We start from the raw sequence: 12,944 nt of genomic DNA on the forward strand, positions 1-12,944 counted from the left end.
AGGCTGCAATGCTTGGTAAGAAATGTACGCATTATCCTGCCCATGTAATTTTAACCCCTCTGTACAGTATGTTCACAAATAAAATAAAATAAAATTAAAAAAAAAAAGGAGTCAGAGTGACCAGAATGCCTCAAAATGACGAAGCACCTGAGATCTGAGGATCAGGTTTTTTTTTGTTTGTTTTTTAAAGCTATGTGCAGGTGGCTTATGTCTATAATCCTGGCTATTCAGGAGGCTGAGATCTGGAGATCATGGTTCAAAGCCAGCCCAGGCAGCTAAGTCCAGGAGACTCATCTCCAATAAAACTACTCAGACACAACTGGAAGTGGCGCTGTGGTTTAAGTGGTAGAGTGCTAGCCTTGAGCAAGAGAAGCTCAGGGACAGCGCCCAGGTGCAGAATTCAAACCCTATAAAAGGCCCAGGAAGACAAATAGGGGAGGCTATTACCTCAAACTAACCAGCAAGAATTGGAAGGGAGCTGTGGCTCAAGTGGTAGAGCTCCACTTATCAGAGGAAAAGCCATACCTAACAATTGGGAAGGGGAACTCTTAGAGGCCCTGCCCAGCAGAGGGAGGCTAATCTTGCCAAGTCCTCTTGTCTGTTCCCATCCAGAGCCCGTAAGTCCTGCAAGCCACAAGCCTGATGCCAGAGGACAAATACGTACAGCAGTCTGGGATGGACAGGGCATTCCCTACTACCTTTAAAGGCACAGGTCTGCTGAGAAATCACTTAGGCACCTTTGAGACGTTGTTCTCATTTTCTGTGTGCTGGTACTAGGGTGTGAACTCGGAGCCTCAAACTCTCGCTTGGCTTTTCTTGCTCATGGTTGATGTTCTACCTCTTGAGCCCTGCCTCCAGTCCAGCTTTTTGCTGGTTAATTCTCCAATTAAAGAGTCTCCCAGATCTTTCTTGCTGAGGCTGCTTCAGAACAACAATCCTCTAGGTCTCAGCCTCCTGAGTAAGGGAGGAGACATCAATGTCCAGCTTGAGAGGATTCCTACAGTACAACCTAACTTCCCTTTCTTCCCCCCACCCCCACCTTGCCCCTATTGCTAGCCCTAGGGCTTTTAAAGTTTTCTTCTTGCTGATAAGCAAAAAAAAAAAGGACAATTTTCCAGATCCCATTAAATAGGTCTGTGAATTAAATTTTCTATTTTTAAAATAGACCCCCGCCAACACAAGTCTTCCCCAAACCACCTAATTACATATACTATGTTGTCTTCTTTATTATTAAACAAACAATGAGTTCATTTTTACCACTTCCCCATAGCTTTTCCTAGCAGTATTCTTTATTTTTATTTTTGTATTTTTTGGAGCTTCAACTCAAGGCCTCAGCATTGTCCCTGAGCTTTTGTGCTCAAGCCAAGGCTGTACCACTTGAGCCATGCCTCCACTTCCAGCTTTTTGGTGGTCAATTGGAGGTCAGGAGTTTCACACACTTTGCTGCTCAGGCTGGCTTTGAACCGCGATCCTCAGATCTCAGCCTCCTAAGTAGCTAAGATTATAAGTATGAGCCACCAGTTGAGTCTTAACTATCACAATTATAGCTGTGGTAAGGGGAACAGCCACAAATCAGACCACCTTTCCACATACCCACCTGTCTGTAGGGCTTTGCACCCACTATTCTATCACGTACCCCTCCACTCAGCATGCTGGGGGCGAGACTGTAATACCCTGCCTTCCATTCAAATGAAGTCTGAAGAGAAAACGATCTGCCTGCTTGTCCAGGCTTTCCTTTCACAGAGTGGATTTTAACTGCCCCTGGTTAGCTTAAAGTGGACTAAGGCATTCCAAAATACCGTCAGTCGCCACGACGGGAAAAATAAACCAGAGGGTACGCCCAGACAGCACAGACAGACACACTGTACTCCAGAAGGAAAGAAATTAAAAAAGCGTAGACCAAGTCAACACGGAAAGCCAAGCTAAGAGAATTCTAAAAACAGTACAATTCAAAATAGCAGTCTCCATTTTCCCCCCTGTAAGTCCTTCCATTCCGCTATATATATAGCAAGGCAGGTCTCCTACAGTGAAGGGCAGTGTGGGCTCCTGTGGCAGGAAGAAAGGCAGGAAGAAGCTGGGCCCCAGAGCTGGGAAGAGCAGGACACTGCCGGGCGACACAGCCTCTTCTCAGTGTGCCCCATGGTAAGGAATCCAGATGCGTGGATTCCACTTTTGAGGGCCTGACTGGCCTATGGGATGGGACCGTCCCGTCCCCAGAATGACAAGGACATCACTTCTGGCTTACAGAGCCTGGCAGTCAGAGATGACTAAGTATCTGGTAGTTCTGTTTCTCCTCCCCCCAGGTGAGGCCATGTGAGTCCTCCTATCCTGTGGAGGTAACAATCATCACAGTGAATGGCCACTCACGAGGAACAAGCTCAGCCATGGCAGGAAAAGAATAACAGCCAGGACTTCAGACACCACTGACCTACAGAAAGAATTGCACTGAAAATACCAAGACACAGCCCAGGGCCCTGGTGGCTCACACCTGTCATCCTAGCTACTCAGGAGGCTGAGATGTGAGGATCGCAGTTCAAAGCCCGCTTGGGCAGAAAAGTCTCTCTGAGACTCTTATCTCCAATTAGCCACTCAAAACTCAGAAGTGGTGCTGTGGCACAAGGGGTAAGGAACTCGCCTTGAGCACAAAGAGGCTCGGGGTTAATGCCCAGGCCCTGAGTTCAAGCCCCACGATAAACCAAAACAAAAACCCACAAAAAACCAAAGAAACAAAACAAAATAAAACAAAAAACCAGAGTTCAGCCTAGCTGACCTGAGGAAGGCCCCCAGAGACAGAACAAAAGTGAGTAAGATAAAAGACAAGACCACTCAATTACAATCCCCAGAAGATACTAAATTTCCATTTGCCTGCACTGACATAAGTAAGTAAATAAACAGGGAAGAAAAAAGGCAGCTGTTCTAGGAATGCATGTTATTACCCACAGAAGAGACAGGAGAAAGAGTAAGCCATCACTGAAATACCATTGCAAGAATCTTGCAACATAAGATCCTAACTTCACTGGGCAATAATACTTCCACAAGAAACAATATAGCAACATAATCTCAAAGTATCTCTCTCCATAATGTAGAACTGGAAAACCCCAGCAGACACAGCACCACCCCCCCCCAAAAAAAAAAACAAATCACCAGTAATAAGGCCTTTTGCCAGCTAACATATGTCTGATTCCAACATCCAAGTCAGAGGAAAGTATGAGGTCCTGAGTTCAAACCCACCCCAGTACCAAAATAAAGGAATGAAAAATAGAAACAACACACACACACACACACACACACACACACACACACACACACACACACTAAGGGTTTGAATGAGAAAAGATACATTAATTAGATAGTAACCATGAGAGAGCTGGATTAACTATATCCACCTCACTCATGTAACTGTAACCCTCTGTATAGTATCTTTACAATAAAAAAAATTTTAAAAAAATTGTGATAAAGGAGTGTATTTTGGGTTATATCATTTCATCTTGGTGTTGGGGCCTCATATTCTTAGCTTTTTCTCTCAAAGATGGCCCTTTACCACTTGACCCACATCTCCACTTCTGGCTTTTTAATTGGTATTAGGTCTCTTCGATTTGCCTGCCAAGGCTGGTGTTGAAGAGTGATCATCAGATCTCACCCTTCTGAGTAGGTAGGATTACAAGTGTGAACTATAAGCACTGGATTAGGAAAACACAACAATTTTAAACACATGTAACGACAGATCACCCACACTCCACCCAAGTACAAACAAAAAGAGACACAGTTAAAGAAAGAAATAGAACAAGTCAAGTATAATCAGAAAGATCAATATCCTTTTTTATTCTGCCAGTTCTGGAGTTTGAACTCAGGGCCTGGGCACTGTCCCTGAGCTTCTTCTGCTTAAGGGTAACACTCTACCACTCTGAGCTACTGTGCCACTTCAATATACTATTTTTAATAATGACCCAAACTAGGCAGATCAATATGGAAACAGATCTTTGAAACAAATAGACCTAAGAGACAAAAAAAAAAATCACAACACACATTTTTCCCAATCACCTATGAAATATTCTTCAGAACAGACTCTTATATTAACCTTTCATAAATTAAAAGGGCAGGCAACTACAAAATATATTTTCCAGATGGCAGTGAAATAGAAGTAGAATTCTGTAAAAAAAAAAAAAAAAAAAAGAAGTCTGGAAAATTCATAAGTGAGTGAGCAAAAATTAAAGACACTCCTGGGCAATCAAAGAGGAAATCATAAGGGGAATTAGAAATTAATAAAATTTGAAGTGAATAAAAATAAAAACATAACACACCCAAACTTAAGAGATGCAGCTAAAGCAGTTCTATTGGGAAGTTATAGTTGTAAATATCTATATTAGCAAAAAGACATGCATCTCAAATCAGTAATCTAACCTTACAAATGGAGTAACTTTTATTTAAAAAGAAAATAACCACAGGATATAAAGGTACATACTGGTATTCTCAGTACTGGGGAGGGTAAGACAGGAGACTACAAGTTCAAGGCTACCCTGGGCTAGATGGAAAATATTGTCACAAAAATCAAACAGTCAGTGGCAAGGTGGCTCAGTGGTAGAGTGCTTGCCTCACATGCATGAGGCCCTGGGTTCGATTCCTCAGCACTACATAAACAGAGAAAGCCAGAAGTAGCACTGTGGCTCAAGTGGTAGAACACTAGCCTTGAGTTGAAGAGCTCAGAGACAGTGCCCAGGCCCAGAGTTCAAGTCCCATGACTGACAAAAAAAAAAAAAAGTCGAACAATCAGTCAGTCACTGGTGGCTCAAGCCTCTAATCCTAGCTACTCAGGAGGCTGAGATCTGAGGATCGTGGTTTGAAGTCAGCCCAAGCAGAAAAGTCCATGAAGACTCTTATCTCCAATGAATTACTCAAAAAAAAAACCTGGAAGTGGTGCTGTGGTTCAAGTGGCAGAGCACCAGCCTTGAGCAAAAGAAGCTCAGGGACAGTGCCCAGGCCCAGAGTTCAAGCCCCAGGACTGGGGGGGGGAAATCAATCAAGACAGCAAAGAGAAGAAAGGTATAGAAAATACAGGAGGGAAAGAGTGAAAAGAGGGAGAGAGGAGGAAAAAGGGAAGGAAGAAGAGGGAGGAGGAGGAAAAGTTAAAAGACAAAATTTTTCCCTTGGCTGGAGGCATGGTTCAAGTAGTAGAGGCCTGGTTTGGAAAAAAATAGTTCCAAAACCATGGAAGTGTCCCTACCCTAGCACACTTAAGCTTAACTCCAAAATCTGCTTTTGCAAATCTTCTACTCCAAATGATTGTGACTTATACCAAAAAGATTATTTTTTTAATTTTAAAAACAAACACAGATTGTTTGAAAACAGTCCCATCCCGCCTTACCCAGGGCTTTTTTTGGTGGGGATGGGGTCAATCATGGGGCTTGAACTCTGGGCTTGGGCACATCCCTACACTCTTCAGCTCAAGGCTAGCACTCTACCACTTGACCCACAGTGCCACTTCAGGTTTTCTGGTGGTTTATTGGAGATAAGTGTTTCACACTTTCTTGCCCAGGCTGTCTTTGAACCGCGATCCTCAGATCTCAGCCTTCTGAATGGCTAGGATTACAAGCGTGAGCCACTGGCACCTGGCTTTTTTTAAATTATTATTAATTGATTCATCTAAGCACTTTTAGCCAGGACAGCAACATAAGTCTAAAATTAGAGGACATTACTGTTAATAAGCAGAACTGACTGTGATACAAATGACAAAGTCTGAAGGATAATGAAGGCATAAATAATACCAGGCCTATCCTAAGATATATGGACAGGGCCTAAATAAAAAGCCAAAGGAGACCATTTGATATGGAACATTAGTGTTAGACTTAATGGAAAGTCATCTCTTTTGCAACTCTTTTGCGCCAAATCTTTTATACTCCCAAGAAGCCTGGTGTCTGCTTTTGTCAATCTTTTACTCCTAATGACAAAAAAGAAGATCTGGGCTTGGGGGTGTATATGGGGGGTGGGGGACACAGGGCTCTCGCTGCCAGCTTCTAAAAGTAATAAGAGGGGAGGGGGGAGGAAGGAATCGGCTCCCAAGGTCTAAAAGATCTGTAGAGGAAGAGGCCCGCCGGCTCACCAGGAAAGGGAGGGGGGGAAAAGACACAATTGGGAGGCCAAGGGGAGGCAAGAAAAACAAAATCCCACAGCATAAAAGAAAAGGGAGGCTTTAGTTAGGTAAAAAATATCACCTCGTCCCCCAGGGTCTTTAGTAACAACCCTGGAGGAAATAGCCAGGCTGCCCCGGCTGGACAATCTGGGAAACTGGAAAGATGAAGTATGGATCAAGGGGACAGGGAAGATAGAAAATGAATGAGATTCTAAAACCAGCATGGGGCACCTCAAAAGCATCTGGCTTTCCCTCAAAAGATCATGGAAAGACCCCCACCCCCACTTCCACTGGAGGTTTTGCACAGACTCAAGCAGATTGAGAGGAGGGGGTCAGCTCAGTCTATTGAACACAGAGACTGGAACGCATCAATAAGATTCCAGGTCAGGCACCTGGAAGCCTGGGTACCAGTGGCCCAGTGTCATCCCAGATACTCAGGAGGCTGAGATCTGAGGATCCAGACTCAAAGCCAGCCCAGGCAGAAAAGTCTGTGAGACTCGTATCTCTGACGAAGCACCAAAAAGCCAGAAATGGAATTGTAGCTCAAATAGCTGAACACTAGCCTTGAGCACAAAAGATCAGGGACAGCACCCAGGCCAGGAGTTATATTTGCCCAGGATGGGCAAATATAGATATAGACAGACAGACAGACAGACAGACAGACAGACAGACAGACAGACAGATAGATATAAAGTAAGGAGACTGCATCTAAGCAATAAGCCTTGTCCTTACAGCCATCCTTGTACCTTGCTAGGTGGAGGGGACTTTCCACCCAGCTCGGAAAAGCCTAGAGGTGAGAGAGGCCATTCATTGAATGGGAGGTATCAAGCCACCGTTTAGCTCCAACCACCGTTTAGCTCCAAGAAAGCTTTGTTATTATCTCCCTAAACCTTCCAATCTGCTTAACCTTGACTGGTTCCTTAGAGTTTATGCTAACCCCTGAGTTACTTTCCTAAAAGCTCTGCTTGTGCTGCAATTGGATCTCCACCCAATCATGCAGTTTTTTTTTGTCTTTAAAAGCCTTGTTCTGGATTCTCAGCTGCAGGTCTTTGAGACAGGAGTCCACCTGTAGTTGCAGGCTCTCCAATAAAGACTCCCGATCCACCATCTCGAAATGTGGCTTCTCTGTTTTCTTACGCCCAAGTTCCCATACAACATATAGATATAGCTATACATATTGATATGTGGGTATACCTGTAGATCTATATGTGCACATCTATAGATAGAATATATTATTCTAACTGTAACCCCCTATACAACATTTTTACAATAAAAAACATACAAAAATATTATTCTATATATTATACATTGTAAGTTGGATATTATATGCATCTGTATCTATACATTTATATAAATATTTTATAAATATATAAAATACTCATTATCTTGCCCATGTAATTGTAACCCCTCTGTACAGTATGTTCACAAAAAATAAAAATTAAAAAAATAAAATAAATATATAAACTATAAATGCAAAATGTATTTGTAAATAAATATATAAATGTAATATAAATATAGATACAAATGATTGGATCAGGGCTGAGGTACTAAGGAGCTCAGTGGCAGAAGATGGACTTAACATGTATTCCTGAGTTCCATCCCCAGTACAAATAAATTAAGAGAGAGAGAGAGAGAGAGACAGAGACAGAAAGAGAAAGAGGAAGAGGAAGAGAAAGAGAAAGAGAGAAAGGGGATACCTCTTCTGGGTCATCATGAAAGTGATAGAGAAATACAGACCAATCCCGGCGGGGTTTAGAACAGAGCTGGCACCCCAGAACCAGACCCCAGACCCAGGTGTGCCCCTCCCCATGGCCTCCATGCTCTCCATTTGCAGCAGGGCCCCAGGCTGGGCTGAAACAGCAGACAGGGAGATGAGGATGGGGGGGGGTGTCAGAGGGCGCCCCTCCTCCATCCTTCAGGGAGACATTACAATTCTGCCTCACTGCTGTGTTTGGGCTGGATGGGTGAGGGGTCAGGGGAGGAGGGGAGGGATTTCCCTCGTATTAGGCCACCCGAGGCGCATCTAGACATGCCAGACGGATGAGACCACGTGAGTGGGCTGTGATCAGACCTGCAAGCCTGGACCTCGGGGTCCACCAGGGCCAGGGAACGGATTTCCCACCGACACCCGGGGGCCGCTGTACCCTGCTTTCCCACAGTCAGAACCCCTGCTGCCGCCCTGCTGGGCCGCTCAGGTGCTTATCCGGTCTCCTCCCCCAGCTCTGCCCACCAGGCACCCTGAGGCCACTCTGCTGACCTAAGTAAGTCTGAGTTCCTTCTGCAACTGCTGAGACAACCTTCTTGAAGGTTCGCTATGGATCCCTATAGACACAGGTATATAGGTATATACAGGAGGTGGAAACAATCAGAGAGGATCCCCACTCCTGACCTCACCCCCCACAGGGCTGAGACCCCAAGCAACAGCCCTTCACTTTTCTCTCTTGGCTGATTAATGTAGCTGGGTGGGGGGTCCCCTAAATAAGGATCCAAAACCCATGAGAGGAGAAGATGGGTTCAAGACCTGGACAGGTGGATTGTGCCTTCACCTTCCATGCCAGAGGAAGGCACATTCCTGACCCAGAACTGGCAGAGATCTGAGGTGGGGAGGCAGGGAGGAAGGGGAGAGAGGGCGGCCCAGTACCAAGTTATTAGGAAGCAACACAGAAATAACAAACACCCCAGGCACCGCGTCAGAGGCAGCCCTCGGGAACAGAATCTGTAGGAAAAGCTTCCTTGATGTACTGCATGTATGTATGCTCTGAGCAAAGGGCAGTGATTCCTGCCTGTAGTCCCGGCTACTCCGGTGACAGAAACAGGAGGATCGCTTGCAGGAAGGAGTCAATCAGGGCAACCCTGAACAATATACCAACACCCAGTCTCAAAAACAACAACAGAAGAAGAGGAGGAGGAGGAGGAGGAGGAGGAGGATCCAAACCACTGAAGCCAGGCTTCATACCTGTAATCCTAGGTAGTTAGGAGGCTGAGATCTAAGGATCTTAGTATTCTAAGCCATCCTGGGACAAGAGAGCCTGTGAGGCTAGCTCCAACTAACCCGAAGTGGTGGTGTAATTCAAGTGGTAGAGCCCTTGGCTTAAAGTCAAGCAAGTGCACAAGGCCTTGTGTTCAAGCCCCAGTACCAGCACCAAAAAAAAGGGAAGAGGCAGGGAAAGGAAAGGAAAGGTAGGTAGGGATGGGACTCTGGCACCTCCTTCACCCAGTGGTTAAAGCAAAGAGGCTCAGAGGAGGCATACCCCAAGTCTGCTGTGTAAACCAGAGGCCCTGAGCACCACTGTAGCTTGATGCAGCTTCCCACCATCCCCTGCTTCCCACACACCTCTTACCCTACGCACCCCATAACCCATCCTTGGTCTCAGGGCCCCAGCCCTGTCAGTGGCCTCCTGACCCTTTCCTGCTCACCCTCTTGGTCCCTCTGACTCCTGTGGTTTTCCCATGGCTGTCCACCCTCCAGCCACTTCTCTGGACAAGCAACCTGCACCCCAGCCCTAGTCCAGGGTCTTGGCCCAGGGCTGGCGGGGCCCCTGACTTCTCCTTTCATCTCAAGAGCTTCTGGGACCAAAGGCATCTGACCAGCCTGGCAGGGGAACAGCCAATAGACAAGGCCACCAGGCTGGGTCTCCCGTAGAGGAGACTGGACAGGGAGAGAGAAGGCAATTCAGAAGAAGCTGAAATGGCCAGACCAAGACTCACCCTTTCTTCACACTCAGGTGTCCCCACCACCAAGCACACCCAACCCTCTCCCTGACCCTCCACCCCCAAAGTTCATTCTCTCCCCCAGAAAAGGACTCAAGAAATTTGCCTAGGGGCAGGGAAGGACTTGGGAAAGCAAGCCATCCACAGGATCGGCCTAAAGTAAAGAAAGTATTGCTGAAGGCTCAGGAAGCAGCGGTGAATTCAGACAGGGGTGAAAGATTTCACAATCACACTAGGCAAAGGGAAATCAAGAGGTCAGCTTAAAGACTTCACTCTAAGAACAGGCCCTGAGGCTGGTGGTTCATGCCTGTAATCACAGCTACTCAAGAAGCTGAGATCTGAGAATGGAGAGTAGGAAGTCAGCCCCAGGCAGGTAAGTCCTTGAGACTCTAATCTCTCATTAACCAGCAATAAATAAACAATAGGGAAGTAGAGCTGTGGCTCTGGTGGTAGAGACGCTAGCCTTCAGTGAAAAAGCCTGGGGAGAATGTAAGGCAGAGAGTTCAAGCCCCAGAAAAGGCATTAAAAAAAAAACCAGGACAAAAGGAAGAGGAACTATTTTCTGAAGCCTAAAGAAGGTCTGGGATTGTTTGCTCTGTGATATTAGAAAGGAAGAATCCGTGAGGGCTGGGGAGGTGGCTCAGTGGTAGAGTGCTTGCTTAGCATATATGAAGCCCTGGGTTCGATTCCTCAGTACCACACACACAGAAAAAGCCAGGAGTGGTGCTGTGGCTCAAGTGGTAGAGTGCTGGCCTTGAGCACAGAGGGGTTCAGAGACAAAGCCTAGGCCTTGAGTTCAAGCACCACCCCTGGGGGGCTGGGAAGTAGAATCTGTGAGTAGGGTGCTGGTAGCTCACACCTCTGATCCCAGCTACTCAGGAGGCTGACATCTGAGGATCGAAGTTCAAAGCCAGCCTAAGCAGTAGAGTCCCTAAGACTTATCTACCAGAAAACTGGTCGAAAGTGGTTGGAAGTCCTAAAGGGCTTTAAGTCCTTGAGCACAAAAGCTCCCGGACAGCACCAGAGGCCAGGAGTTTAAGCCCCAGGACAGACAGCTTTAAACCTGTTAAAGCCCCACCCAAGTTCTGCAGAGTCTGCCTGGAGGCCAGGGCGGAAGGACAGACAGGCATTTAAGTTCCTGCTACCCCCTCCCCTCACACTAAGGAGCCTCCACAGCTCTAACCATCTTTCCCCGCTCTGTGATTGGCTCCTGGCATCTCTGGGAGACTCAAAGGTTTCACCTTTGCTAGTCAAATACACCAGGGCCCACTCTCAGACCTCCCATGATTACGATACAAAGCTTGGGAGGCACAAGCACAGGAATCCTAGTAAAGGAACACAGTCTCCAAGACCTGGATCGGATCCTGGTACTACTCTCGGGCAGCTGTGCGATGTTGGCCAAGTTACTTAACCTCTCTGAACCTGTATCTACGAGAAAAGTCAGTTTGGAAATGCTGCAGAGCATGAGAAGTACTCAAGCTGGGTGCTAGTGGCTCACGCCAGTCATCCTAGCTACTCAGGAGGCTGAGATCTGAGGATGGAGGTTCGAAGCCAACCTGGGCAGGAAAGCCTGTGAGACTCTTTATCTCTCATGAACCACCAGAAAACTGGAAGTGGAGCTGTGGCTCCAAGCGGTAGAGCAGCAGGAACAGTAAATGACAAGGTCAAGGCCCTGTGATTGAAAGAAAAAGTTCTCGCACCACAGGTCTAGCAAGGTTAAGAAAAGACAAGCCTGGGGTGCTGGCAGAGCCCTCTGCCTTCTTCAAGGCTGTAGGGATCCTGGAATTTCCAGTCCCCTGGGTGGCTTGGTGAGGGATTCCTGGGGGAAAGATGCAGCTTCAGATTCAGCCTGGGGGTTGGGGGGGGGCAGGGGGGTGTCCTACCTGTAGGAGACCCAGACTTGAAAGAACAATCTCTAGGCCCCAAAGCCTCTTTCCATCAAGAAGCAAGTTCCCAGGAAGAAAATGGAGCCAGCACATACGGATCCCGGCTATCACCGCTACCTGAGCTACACAGGGGCACGCTGAGGACAGTTTTCTCTGCTGTCTCCAGACAGCTTGAACTTCAGACCCAGATGCTTTTTCGTCTGTTTTTTTTAAGTCCATTTTGGGGCTTGAACTCAGGGCCTGGCCGCTGTCCCTGGGCTGTTTTCTCAAGGCTTACAGCACTCTACCCCTGGCAAACCACAGCTCCAACTTCCAGTTTTCTGGTGGTTGATGGGAGGGAGGTCTGAGCCTCGAGCTTTCCTGCCCTGGGGTGGGCTGGCTTAGAACACCTGGATCCTCAGAAGATCCCAGCCTCCTCCTAAGTAGCTAGGATGACCAGGCGTGAGCCACCGGGCTACCTTCCCCCCCATTTTCCCCCTGGTCCTGAAAACATCATGTCCTGCGGTTTCTGGCACTGTTTCTGTTTCCAGCAACTGAGGCAGGGACTCGAGGTGGGGGTGGGGAGGGACAGGGGGCCTGGGAACCTTCTTTAACTTGGAGGCTGCCCAGCTACCCCTGTAGGCCAGACCCCAACCTCCCTTACCCTCCTTCTGCCTTAGACGTGGTGCCAACTGGAGACTCCCCCCTCCCCTCTCTCCTCTTGGCCTCTGGGGAGGAGGGGAGGGGTACCCAGCCCCTGGAGATCACCTCCCCCCCACACTCCCATGCCTGATTGCCACCCACAGCCTGGCCTCCCCCCAACCTCATCCCAGCACTTCGGTGGGCGGAAAGCGATCGGATGGATGATGACGCCCAGTGGGCGAAGGGACACGGACGGACAGACAGACAGACGCGCGCCCCATCCGGGCCCGGCTCTCACCTGCTGAAGACCAGGCAGCCCAGGTGGTTGATCTCGTGGTCGGAACGGTGGCGGCTGTAATCCTCCCACAGGTCCTTGATGGCCGTGACCGCCAGGATGAAGAGGACGGGCGCCAGGGCCAGGCCGGGCTGGAAGGCGTTCACCGCCGGCACGAAGTTGAGCAGCGCGATGAAGACGAAGTAGACGTTGGCCAGGCGGTGGAACTGCTCGAAGAGGTTCTTGGGCAGGAAGGACAGCAGCGTGTACTTGGTGGTGTTGAGCCGATTGTCGGCCAGGTGCTGCGCGCAGGCGCGCCGGGGCC

The 12,944-nt window shown here is 47.8% G+C and overlaps 1 protein-coding gene across 1 annotated transcript in view; it reads right to left on the reverse strand.

Annotated features, from left to right (window-relative positions):
* The window catches only part of LOC105982333 (probable phospholipid-transporting ATPase VA), a gene marked incomplete at its 5' end in the record, with an annotated part of 17,728 nt that extends 4,786 nt beyond the window's left edge, over positions 1–12,942 (reverse strand). The window contains one exon of the mRNA XM_013011906.1: positions 12,644–12,942. Coding sequence (XP_012867360.1) covers positions 12,644–12,942 — 299 coding nt within the window. The remainder of the gene's footprint in view (positions 1–12,643) is intronic.
* Between the last annotated feature and the right edge of the window lie 2 nt (positions 12,943–12,944).

Source organism: Dipodomys ordii, unplaced genomic scaffold (assembly GCF_000151885.1).
Source record: "Dipodomys ordii isolate 6190 unplaced genomic scaffold, Dord_2.0 Scaffold15, whole genome shotgun sequence".
NCBI lineage: Eukaryota > Metazoa > Chordata > Mammalia > Rodentia > Heteromyidae > Dipodomys > Dipodomys ordii.